This window comes from Lycium barbarum, chromosome 1, assembly GCF_019175385.1.
Source record: "Lycium barbarum isolate Lr01 chromosome 1, ASM1917538v2, whole genome shotgun sequence".
NCBI lineage: Eukaryota > Viridiplantae > Streptophyta > Magnoliopsida > Solanales > Solanaceae > Lycium > Lycium barbarum.
The window spans coordinates 124,340,493-124,353,174 of record NC_083337.1 but is presented as its reverse complement, the minus strand read 5'-3'; the positions used below and the strand labels follow the sequence as shown (position 1 = coordinate 124,353,174).

Genomic DNA, 12,682 nt, shown 5'->3' with positions numbered 1-12,682 from the left:
TTTAACTTTATGAAATAATTTGTCCCTACACAAATATCTAAGATTTATTTTGTATCACTTATTTTAAAAGTATTCCTTTATTTTTTTTAACTTCGTGTCAAGTCATACCAGGATAATCTTTCTAAAACATGAAGTACATTTTTTATAAGCCACTTTTATTATTAGTTTAAAATCTCAAGTTTCTTTTGTCATTTTCATTTGTATATTCAGTAATGGATCGAAGAATTATTAATAAGAAACCATGAATGAGAGAGAATGAGTGAGCTAGCCAGCATAGGAGAAGAGAAAGACAACTGTCTCTCTCCTCACCTTTTACCTTCCCTCTCTCTCTCTCTTTCACGGGTATTGGGTTTTAGCTTAGTGTGAACACCACAGCCATATTAGTAGCACTAACCTCCATGAAGTCCAAAACCCTAATACACACTAATCACTGACCCCCATTATTATATCTATTCTTGTTATTAGGTGCATTTTCCCAAAATGTGCAGCAGCTTCCCCCTTAACAAGACATCTCTTCCCTGTCTTAAGAGCTCCTTTTACAGGGCATATATCAGAATTACAACTCATAAACTCCTCCAAGAATGCCTCCCCTCACTGGAATTCTCTTATTCTGCCTCATTGCTTCCTTCTCCACTCTAATTACTAGTGCTCACCTCAATCTTACCCTTCCTCACCAACACCCATACCCTGAATCTGTAGTTCAACAAGTACACAGGTAAACACATTATTTCTCTCTCTATTACTCACATTCCTCATCTGGGTTCTTCCCTTTACTCCTATTTAATTTTCTCACCTGGGTTTTCCGACTAAACTCCTTTAACTAGTATCTAACCTAGCATTTCGTCATAGATTTTGTGAAACTTGAAAAAAAAAAGTGTTTTTGAAGTTGTGTTAAAAATTGTGCTTGAAAGTTGAAGGTGTGTGCATTTTTACTCGAAAGAAATTTGAAGTTTTGTGAGTGGAAGATCCAAACCACTTTCCGGAACTTGAAATTTTTCAAAAATTGATTAAATTCCATGGACAAATAATATTTTCAATTTTTCTTTCTTTTAGCTCCCATTTGGCCATAGAGTATGAAGTTGAAACATAAAACTTGAAAAATTGAGTTTTTGAAGTTGTGTTTGGTCATGCATTTTACTTGGAAGAAATTTGGAGTTTTGTGAGTGGAAGTGCAAAAACCCAAAAACTGGTGGAACTTGAATTTTTTTTGAAGATCCAAAATTTATGGTCAAATAGTTATTTGAAAATAAATACCTGATCCAAAATCTATGGACAAACGCTAGCTTAAAGAAAAGCCTTCCAAAATGTATAGCCAAATGGGAGCTACTCTTGCTTTCATGTTATGCATCAATACTTGACATAGATCTCTTTGTTTTCTCTGTTACAGGAGTATCAATGAGTCCATTTCAAGAAGACAAATACTGGACACAACAGTAAGAGATAATAACAACAAATGCCAAACAGGTAATCCAATAGACGATTGCTGGCAGTGTGACTCAAACTGGGCCAAAAACCGACAACGCTTAGCAGACTGTTCCATCGGGTTCGGTCAGGCTGCATTAGGTGGAAAGGGAGGTCAGATCTACATAGTCACGGATTCCTCCGACAAAGACACAGTCAACCCAATCCCGGGCACTCTCCGACACGCTGTCGTCCAAGAGGAACCACTATGGATAGTCTTTGCATCCGACATGTTCATTAAACTAAAACATGAACTTATTGTCAACAATTACAAGACAATTGATGGTCGTGGTGCAAATGTTCATATTACGGGTAATGGATGCATAACGTTACAGTATGTGAGTAATGTGATTATACACAATGTCCATATTTACAATTGTGCTCCTTCGGGGAATACTAATATACGGTCGAGTCCAACGCATGTTGGGTATAGAGGTAAGTCGGATGGGGATGCGATATCTATTTTTGGATCTCGTAATATATGGATTGATCATTGTGCATTGTCTCATTGTACTGATGGCTTGATTGATGCTATTATGGGGTCGACTGGTATTACTATTTCGAATAACTATTTTAGTCATCATGATGATGTTATGCTCTTGGGACATGATGATAAATACTTGCCCGATACAGGAATGCAGGTTAGTGATTTTAATTTTGATGATTTTTGTGAAGTTATGATTTTTTGGGGGTTGTATTGTAATTTTGAGAAGTTCAGGTGACAATTGCGTTTAATCATTTTGGAGAAGGGTTAGTACAAAGAATGCCAAGAATTAGAAGAGGATATGTACATGTGGTGAACAACGATTTCACACACTGGCAAATGTATGCAATTGGTGGTAGTGCTAATCCTACTATTAATAGTCAAGGCAATCGCTACACTGCTCCTGATGACCCTAATTTGAAGGAGGTAAATCTTTTTTCTTCTTCTTTCTTTGTTTCTCATTCCTTTTTTTTTTTTTTGGGGGGGGGGGGGGGGGTAAGGTAAAAGGGTTAATTTTCTAGCTAGTTTTGTCTTTATTTATGTACTACTGAGTATTAGTTTATCCTTTGAGTTTTATAGTTAGTGTTGGTTTTTTGGAATCATATTTATATAAAAACTTTTTCACCTATATATGTCCATCTTTTCAGTAAGATAACGAGCACCTTAAATAATGAATTTCTCACGATTAGATTTCTGTAGGATATGACTTTAAGTTTAGTGATAATTGGGGTATTTGGTACCCCAATTATTAGTCAAATTAAGTTGATTATCCTGATGTTTAATAAAGTATATTTAGTCACCAACTTAGAAACCCATATTGTAATGCGATTGTGCTATGATTGGTGCATCAAAGTCCAAACTTGAAACTATAATTGACAATCAAACTTCAAGAGCTAATGATTACTGAATAAAAACTTCAAAAGGTAAATTCAGGGAATAAAAGTGCAAAAAGTGAATGTGTTTAACTTAATATTTCAAGCACTTAATTTTATTTTTCTAGATCTACCCGATAAAGATTGTTGGTGGGAGGTGGCAGGTATTCCGTAGAATTAGTCGAGGGGGGCATAAGCTAATTCCGAACACCACGTTTATAAAAAAAAATTGTGTTCTTGAAAATTTTCAATTATAGAAAAAAAAAAGCTTATGAATATGAAAATTAGGGAGTGGGTTTTGACAGTATTATGAAAGTGATACTTCCGTCGTCCTAATTTATACGAAGGTATTTGATTGAATGCAAGTTTAAGAATGAAAATATTTTTTTTAAACTTCTTGTTTGTTTAGAATAAGTCATAGATAGTTGTGTGACTTAAATAAAATATTATCACATAAATTAATATGTAAGTATATAACATTGAAGAGTGGGGTGACTAATGTGATAAGAGTATGTGGGATGAGCAGGTGACAAAGCGAGAGGACACGGACAATGGGCAGTGGGATGCGTGGAACTGGAGGACGGAAGGTGACATTATGGTAAATGGCGCAATTTTCGTGCCATCAGGCCCAGGCATTACCAACAACCAATATTCCAAAGCCAACAACGTGGATCCCAAATCCGGTGATCTCATCAACCAGCTCACCGCCAATGCTGGTGTCCTTGGTGGCCCCAGGTACCCCCTCACACTTCTCCTCTATTTCTACTTTCAACCTCCTTTCCTTTCCTTTTCTTTTATGCTAAATCATCACTACCAAGTTTGTTAGAATTTAAATTTAATGTGTAGATATTTCATTAAAAAAGTAATATACATCACAAATTGTAATAGTTAAACATATTTAGAAGATTCGTAGCTAATGAAAGATTCTTTGGCTTTTCAAATGTTTAGATTTGGAAAAGGAAAAACAACTGTAAAAGAATATAGGAAAAGGACACGGTGATTTGTCCTGAAAATTTATTTCGAAAATGTTACGAATTATTATTCATGATAATTATATCCATTGTGGAGAAGTGAGTTAAACATTAAATAGTCGTAAAATTAAAAAATTATTGTACTTTACAGGCAGCTGAAAAGTAGCTGGACTAACCTTTCTCATCACATAAATACTACTAGTACTTTATTAAATTACTCATAATTCAGTCATTAAATAAACTGATTCAAATAGCAGACATGAGTCGAGAAAAGGATCAAAATCATCCATAATGTTTGGGTTTGGATCAAAATCATACATATTCTTTCACATGGTGCACTAATAGTACATTATGTTTGCATAAGTGGTGCATTTTTAGTCACAATCCCAAATAAATTTGACGGAAAAGAACAAAAATGCCCCTGAACTTTTAGAAAAGGTATAAAAATACCCTTTATTCATCTATTTTGCTAAAACTACCCCTCAATTCAACTTTTTGGCTCATTTATTCCCCTTGACTAACGGACAACACTATTTTAAAAAAAAAAAAAAAATTAAATTGCACATGACATTTTATTACTGAAAAATTGATTTATTCTTTTAAAAAGAAATCTGAAACCTTGGAATTTTTTTAAATTTGGAAAACTTTTTTTTAACGAGTCAAACCTTGACTAACGGACAACACTAATTTTTTTCTTTTCAAAATGTGAAAAATTGGATTTTTATAAAAATTTGAAAAAATTAAATTTTTTATGGAAAAACTGTGTTTAAAAAAAAACCAGAAAACTATCTTTTTTTAAATCTAGAAGAAAATTATGGAGTATTAGTTTTGCACATTTTACTTAAAAAAACAATCAGTTTTTCAGATTTAAAAATTGAATTTTCTAAAAAAAAAATGGGGTTTCCACCCGATAATTTTTTTTTTCCAAACTTAAAAAAATTCCACATGTTTTAATGAAAATCCAATTCTGTTTTTTTATATATATATATATATATATATAAAAGGCTTACTACATTTGTTTTTTTAAAGAAATGGATGTTGAAAAATTATTTTTCCTTATTCTACAAATAACGATTTTTCAGATTTCTTTTTAAAAGAATAAATCAATTTTTCAGTAATAAAATGTCATGTGCAATTTAATTTTTTTTTTTTTTAAAAAAAAATTAGTGTTGTCCGTTAGTCAAGGGGAATAAATGAGCCAAAAAGTTGAATTGAGGGGTAGTTTTAGCAAAATAGATGAATAAAGGGTATTTTTATACCTTTTCTAAAAGTTCAGGGGCATTTTTGTTCTTTTCCATCAAATTTATTTGGGATTGTGACTAAAAGTGCACCACTTATGCAAACATAATGTACTATTAGTGCACCATGTGAAAGAATATGTATGATTTTGATCCAAACCCAAACATTATGGATGATTTTGGTCCTTTTCTCGACATGAGTCCCTCAAAAGGCCTTAGTGAATAGACTATGGGCCGTTTGACTCAGACTTCAAATCATAATTTGAAATTAGGTTGATTTGAAGTTGAAATTCTTTATGGACATGAATTATTTCAAATTATTGTCCGTTTGGCCATAAATAAATTATTATTTTGAAATCAAGTTGATTTATAGTACTAACATTTGAGATTCAAATTACATGTCGAACAAAATTTCAACTTCAAATAACCTGATTTCAAGTTATGTTGCTCGGACTCTTAAAAAATATAGGCGAGTGCGTGTCGGAAAATCCGAGACGGGTGCGGCAATATTTTTGGAGAGTCCGAGCAACATAGATTTCAAATCATGGTGAAATGGGCCCTTAGGTGAATTGAGATAATCATTAAAGTTTTGTTAAAATGTCATAAATAAACATTAATATCAAATCAAAACTTCAAATTTGAGCTTTCAAATTGCATGGCCAAATGCCTACTAAGAGTATCCATGAATCGACTAAGACAAATAGAGGGACATATTGACAACATTAAATATAAAAAATACTACAGGTTCGTTATCTAAATACATAAATACAAGACATTGGCTAGTTTAGATAAATATATGATACTATAAATTAATAATTCGTTAACTATAATCAAACCATATAACTACACAAGTCGTTAACTATATATATGTTCGTAACAAATTACTGTGATTTGATAAACTTAGAAAGAGATTAATAATATAACATTTCGTTGTTACTTCTTGTGTTTTTTTAAGTTAATGGTAAGATATCAAATAAACAAAAGAAATATAGAAAACAGAAAGAAGTAGAGATACTTTTTAGCTCTCTCTAAATAAAGAGACGAGGAAATATATTACGGCTGAGACTGTGAATTGTGAGGGAGAATGGTGGGATCCAACCCCTTTTTTTGGGGTGGTATTTAAATTTTGCCCCTCATATTTGTGGTCTTTAAATTTTGCCCTTCGGCTAAAACTCATAGGTTCCGGGTTCGAACTCCCGCTCAGTCAAAAATTTTAAAAAAATTTGCAAAGCAGAGTTTAAATTTCGCTATGCCCCCTCCGGCAGACTTTTAGTCATGTTTAACTAAAAGTCTGCCGGAGGGGGCAGACTTTGCCTTGAAGCATATATACATATTTTTTTTTTTAACTTTTCAAGGTAAACTTTTAGTAATGCCTTAACTAAAAGTGTGCCTCATAAAACATAACTAAAAGTATGCCCCATAAGACGTAAATTTTCCTTAAGGCATAACTAAAAGTTTGCCTTATAAGGCAAAGTTTAAATTTTGCTATGCCCCCTCCGGCAGACTTTTAGTTGTGTTTAACTAGAAGTCTGCCGGAGGAGGCAGACTTTTAGTTGTGTTTAACTAAAAGTCTGCCCCCTCCGGCAGACTTTGCCTTGAAGCATATATATATATATATATATTTTTATTTTTTTTACTTTTCAAGGTAAACTTTTAGTTATGCCTTAACTAAAAAGTGTGCCCCAAAGACATAACTAAAAGTATGTCCATAAGGCGGAATTTTTCCATAAGGCATAACTTAAACTTTGCCTTAAGAAAAGTTCTTGCCTTATGGGGCATAATTTTGTTATGCCTTAACTAAAATTCTGCCCCATAAGGCATAACTAAACTATGTCTTAGGAAAAATTCTGTCTTATGGGGCAGATTTTTAGTTATGCCGGATCCGGCATAACTTTAGCTTTTCCTTAAAGATTGTATGCTGGATCCGGCATACACTCTCCCAGTCCTGTCTGGCGAAATTATTTTTTTATTTTATGCCTGAGCGGGGGTTCGAAACCAAAACTTCATGTATTCGTTCACCTTTCCAAGCAAAGGGCAAAATTTAAAGACCACAAATTTGAAGGGCAAAATTTAAAGACCACCCCAAAAGAAGGGCAATCCGCGCAAAAAAATGACTAATTTATAGTACTTTTTAGCTTAGAAGTTCTTTTTAATTGTGTAGATAATGTGATTAGTGCGAGTAAAATTTGATATTTTGGCTCACTTTTCTCACAAAGGATATAATTGTCATGAACACAAATTTATAATATTTGCAAAATAAATTTTTGGAACAAATATCCTGATGGTAGAAAGAAAAGACATACTAACGTTAGGCCTCATAGATGCACGTGATTATGTGGGGGTCTTTGACAATGAAAACTGATATAAAACCCCAGTAGAGGGGCCAGTACAGCCATATAGTCTTGTGTTGTCTTTTTTTAGTAGGGACCGTTGCATTTTGGCTGCTTAACGCCTATCTTTTCTTTTGTATAGCAGTATTACGTACTGAGAACATAATTTTAACAAAAGGAAAAAACTTAATAACACGTATAGAAGTATCATTAGAACTTGTTTTTGATTTCCTCAACACTGGAAGACTTACCACTCCACCACAATCATCAGAACTTTTGATTGTAGATACGTCTTGACATTTTAAAAAAATATTGAAAGTTAAATAGTTCTTTTAGAAAAGGATATACTTATAAGTATGTAATCGCTGTCTTTATTTTCAAGAGGGGAATTAAATACTGTCCTAGAAGGGTTGGAAATGTCTAAATTTTTATAATATTTTACTAATACGAATTGGTCATACTCGCACATATGTTGAGACAGTAAGTTAACGACCTGGAACAGCACCTAGAATCTTTCATTTTTCTCGTTAAATGCAAGGACAGGGCAAAAAAGGACAAATAGCTGTACAGCATGTGAGACATAAAGTTGTCTTCTCCTCTGCTTCTTCATGCTGTCTAGCCATGATTAATGTGTGTAGGCCCCATAAAACTGTTTTATTCCAAGACGTGGTTATTTGTCACAAAATTTTGTCAAGGATGTTAGAAAGGAAAGTTTTTGCTCATTATATCCCTTGTGAAAAGAGTGAAATCAAAATTTTAAGTTTCGTTCTAGTCTAGTCACATCATTAAGAAAAATTTAAAAATATTTTAAGTTAAAAAAATAGTTATACTATAGAAGCAGCTAAAAATAATAATTGTACTTAGGTTCTTCTGTTTGGACAATGCGCTTTTAAATTATGATTCTGTTTGGACAATGCGGTTTTAAATTATGATTTCAAATTCGTGTTTGCATGTCCAAACGGGCTCTTAAGGCATCTCCAACCTTAAGCGCACTATTTTTTACTCCAAAATGGTGAAAATTAACTCTAACCCATTACGCTATTTTTTAGACCAAAAAAAAAAAATATCCCTTTTATATTCTTCTCTCTCTTCTCTCTCTTCTATATTTTTTTTTTTTTATTTCATAAAACAAATTCTTTATTTTTTTTCTTTTTTACATATTCATCCCATATAATTCATATTCCTTTCTTATATAACTATGTAATAAAAAATTATTGGTGGATCTGGAATCGACTTACCGAAGTACTAAATTATTGTTATAATTTTCTAAATTATTATGTTATTTAATGTATTTTCAATTTTAATCTATTGAACATTATTATGTTATTGAACATTGTGTTATAATTTTAATATATTATGCTATTGAACATTGTGTTATAATTTTAATGTATTTTCAATTCTAAATTATTATGTTATTGAACATTGTGTTATTTATTAACAACTTATTATATTTTATATTTGCACTTTTCATTTTGTTATGGTTATATTTTTTCATACAATTATAACTTATAATAAAATTAACTCACAATTTTATATAAAAATAATATATACGAAAATTAATTTATAAAAATTATACTCCAGAATTAAGATGTAAAATTAATATTATAAAGATATTACATAAAAAATAATTAGTTATATTAGGGACCTAAATGAAAAAATTAAAATAATATGTTAATTAAAAGTGTTATATAATAAAAAATAAAAATAAAATATTGATGAATAGTAATGGTGTTGATGAATAGTGTTACACTAAAAGTGTTACACCAAATTTAGTGTAACACTATTCACACACCAAAATGGTGTTGGGTTGGAGCACCAAAACACCAAATATTACACCAAAATAGGATTTGGTGTAATATTTAGTGTAAGGTTGGAGATGGTCTTAGTGTGTCCCTCTATTTGCCTTGGTTGATGCCTTTATTCTCTTACATCATCTTTAACCTTACACTAAATATTACACCAAATCCTATTTTGATGTAATAGTTGGTGTTTTGGTGCTCCAACCCAACACCATTTTGGTGTGTGAATAGTGTTACACCAAATTCATCAACACCATTTCCTACACCAAAAATATAACCATCACAAAAATGAAAAGTGCAAATATAAAATATAATATGTTGTTAATAAATAACACAATGTAATATTTATTTAATTATGTTTTATCAATGATTTCACTTTTATTTGAATTATCCATTAATATGTATAATGTATAATATTTGCTTACAATTTATATTATTTAAAAATATATGGTATAAAATAATGTTGTATTAAATGGTTATATAAAAAAGGAATATGAATTATATGGGATGAATATGTAAAAAAGAAAAAAAGCAAGGATTTGTTTTATGAATAAAAAAATAAAAGAAAATAATATAATATAGAAGAGAGAGACGAATATAAAAGGAATATTTTTTTTGGTGTAAAAAATAGTGTAATGAGTTGGAGTTAATTTCCTTCATTTTGGTGTAAAAAATAGTGCTTAAGGTTGGAGATGCCTAGACGGGGTCCAACTACTTTTTAGCTTAGAGGTACTTTAAAATTTTCAAAGATGTGATTAGAAAAGAGGGAAAATTTTGACTCACTTCTATATAAAAAGATATAATTAGCAAAAATTATCATTTGTGACAATTTTGACAAAAATAATAGTGTCGAATAATCGAATCCTTTCAATAAATGGGAAATAAGAGAACTGACTTCATTATTTTAGTAAACGGCTCGGTTCGAAAGACTGTTAAATGAAATAAATATAGAGCCTGTTTGGATAGGCTTATGCCTATAAACTAAAAAAAATAAGTTGGGGTAGTCTAACTTATTTCTTTTTGGCTTATAAGCTGTTTTCAGCTTATAAGCTGCTTTAGATAAGCTAAGTCAAATAGGCCCAATTATTTTTTTAAGCTTATTTTAAGCACAAAATGACTTTAAGCTGGCCAGCCAAACACTCAAAAGTTGAAAACAGCTTATAAGCAACTTATAAGCCAATCCAACAGGCTCATAGAAGGCACCCAAGGTCGACTTGCCTTCTACATTTATTTTAGGGAAAATTATACAAATTACCTACTTGGATCTTTCTTAGCTTACGACATTGTCGTTTTATAAACAAATTATGATATTCCAGCAAGCTCCATATAATATACAAATGAAATTAATAATAAAAATAATATATATTGAAAGTAATTAGAAAAACATAGTTACATTTTCTTTTTGTCCTTTTCTCTAGTTTGCCTTTTTCCTTTTCTTAGTTTTCGAAAAGGGAAAGACAAAATAAAGAAAAGGACAAAATGAAAATATGTTTTTCTTTTTAGATAAAATAAATATAAAGATGAAAATATTAGCTAACTGTTTTTAGACTAATAAAAATAAAAATATAGGAAAACCAATTAGATTAAACAAGGAGTAATTTTAGAAAAATAATAAAGTTACTAGCTTATTTATTAAAAGAAAGATATAAATTTTCTTTTAGAAATGAAAATTAAACTTATTTCTAAAGTATGACTCTATTTTCTTTTCACAAGTAAAACTTGTTAAAAATGATATGAAAATTAAAAATTAAGCTTAAAAGAAATATTTAACGCTAAAATGTTATAAAAATTTAGGTATGGTAAAAAATTAGGCGTTCACAACTGTCACAATATATAAGTATACTGCTATAGTATACAGTTTACTACATTAGTATACTTCAAGTTACTGCAACTCTATACAACTCTGAAATATATATTGCAACAACATATGATATAACTTTGCAACAGTATACTGCAACAACATACAGTAGTGTACTGTAACATTAATATAACTTCGCGATAGTATATTGCAACTGTATACTTCAGCTTCTACTGTTCAATGATGGAATAATCGAATATATATTGCAACAACATACTATACAATTTTGCAATAGTATACTACAACGTATACAATTCTCTGCAAATAATCAAATATATATTGCAACAACATACAATCTTGCAATAATATACTATAACAGTATATTTATGTTATGAATATTCGACTTTCATATTCCAATTTTGTCTTATGAAACAAAATACTTGCAGGTTTATTCTCCGTTTTATATGTCAAAGCACATAAATATGAGCACGACCGTCTATGAAACAAAATACACGATAGGACAACAATATCCATATTCGACAATTAGAGAATACATTTACAGCTTGTAAATACTGCTAAAGTAACACGTTTAAGATTTTAAATTCTAAATATTAGGGTTTCTTATATATTTCAAATAAACGAAGATTTAATGATTTTTTTATTTGATCTCAAAGTTCTAAAAATTAGGAAAACAATTTTGTCCAATGTAAAGGATAAAAAGATCTATCAATATTTCGCTAAAGGATTCCGTGCTTCTAGTGTGTACACATCCAAAATGTGAAGTAGTTTTGCACTATCAATATAATTTAGCACTATTTTTACCATGGTATTAGCTAGTGCTTGCTAACCTGATCATATACGCATTTTTTACATAAAACTTAAACTCAAGCTTTTATCACAACATGACTCATTCCACCTGCATTTTCTTACTTGTAAAGGGATTAACATCCTCCATATCTAATATAACAGGGACAACAGCATGAGCATGTCCAAAGGAGGCACTACCGGAGCAAGCGGTAGTGGCAGTGGCAGCGGTAGTGGTCATTCCGAGTCCAATAGTGGCGATGTTGACTTGTTCGGAATGATATTCAGCGGTACTGGTGCATCTGCAGCATCATCACCATTACTAACAACCACCCCTATGTTACTCTACTTTTTAATTATTCTGACTTTGTACATAACCATCACCAAACAAGATGGTATCAATACCATTGTTACTCTTACTATAGCATTGTAGGACACTGGATTGTTAAATTATTATTATTCATTTAATTTGGAATTAAAGAAAGTTTTCATTCCACAAGTTTAATTGTATTCATGAGAGTTCCACATTTTGTACATTGATTGATAGGAATATCAGAGATAGGCAGTTGCTCGTTAGTTATGGGCTGGCACTGTGCTTTCACATTTTTGTTTATCTCGTGGACTTGTTGATTAAGTTTTGGTCACCGCTCCTCTAGCTTTTTATTACCTCTGGTGCTTGATATTGTTCTCTGAACAATAGAAAATATCTTCTACTTCGGTTGAATACTCCTTGTAGAATCCACAGGGAATTTGTACTTACTGTTGAATCCTCCTCTTTTGATCCACATTGTATAGGTAGATGTTGCATGGTAGGGCCAATTTGCTTAAGGGATGAAAGCAACCAGTAAGAGGGGATCATAAGAGAGATGATAATGGCACCTGTAAATTTAACATTTAGATCCACTCGGTTTATCAAGTGTCAAAT

General features: G+C 31.1%; 1 protein-coding gene across 1 annotated transcript; it reads left to right on the top strand.

Annotated features, from left to right (window-relative positions):
* Nucleotides 1-231: 231 nt before the first annotated feature.
* Nucleotides 232-12,284, top strand: LOC132637285 (probable pectate lyase 5). The gene is made up of 5 exons (XM_060354401.1): nucleotides 232-715; nucleotides 1,388-2,102; nucleotides 2,180-2,371; nucleotides 3,344-3,552; nucleotides 11,923-12,284. The coding sequence occupies exons 1-5, from the start codon at nucleotides 582-584 to the stop codon at nucleotides 12,188-12,190; spliced, it is 1,518 nt and encodes a 505-aa protein (XP_060210384.1). The 5' UTR covers nucleotides 232-581; the 3' UTR covers nucleotides 12,191-12,284.
* The last annotated feature ends 398 nt before the right edge of the window (nucleotides 12,285-12,682 follow it).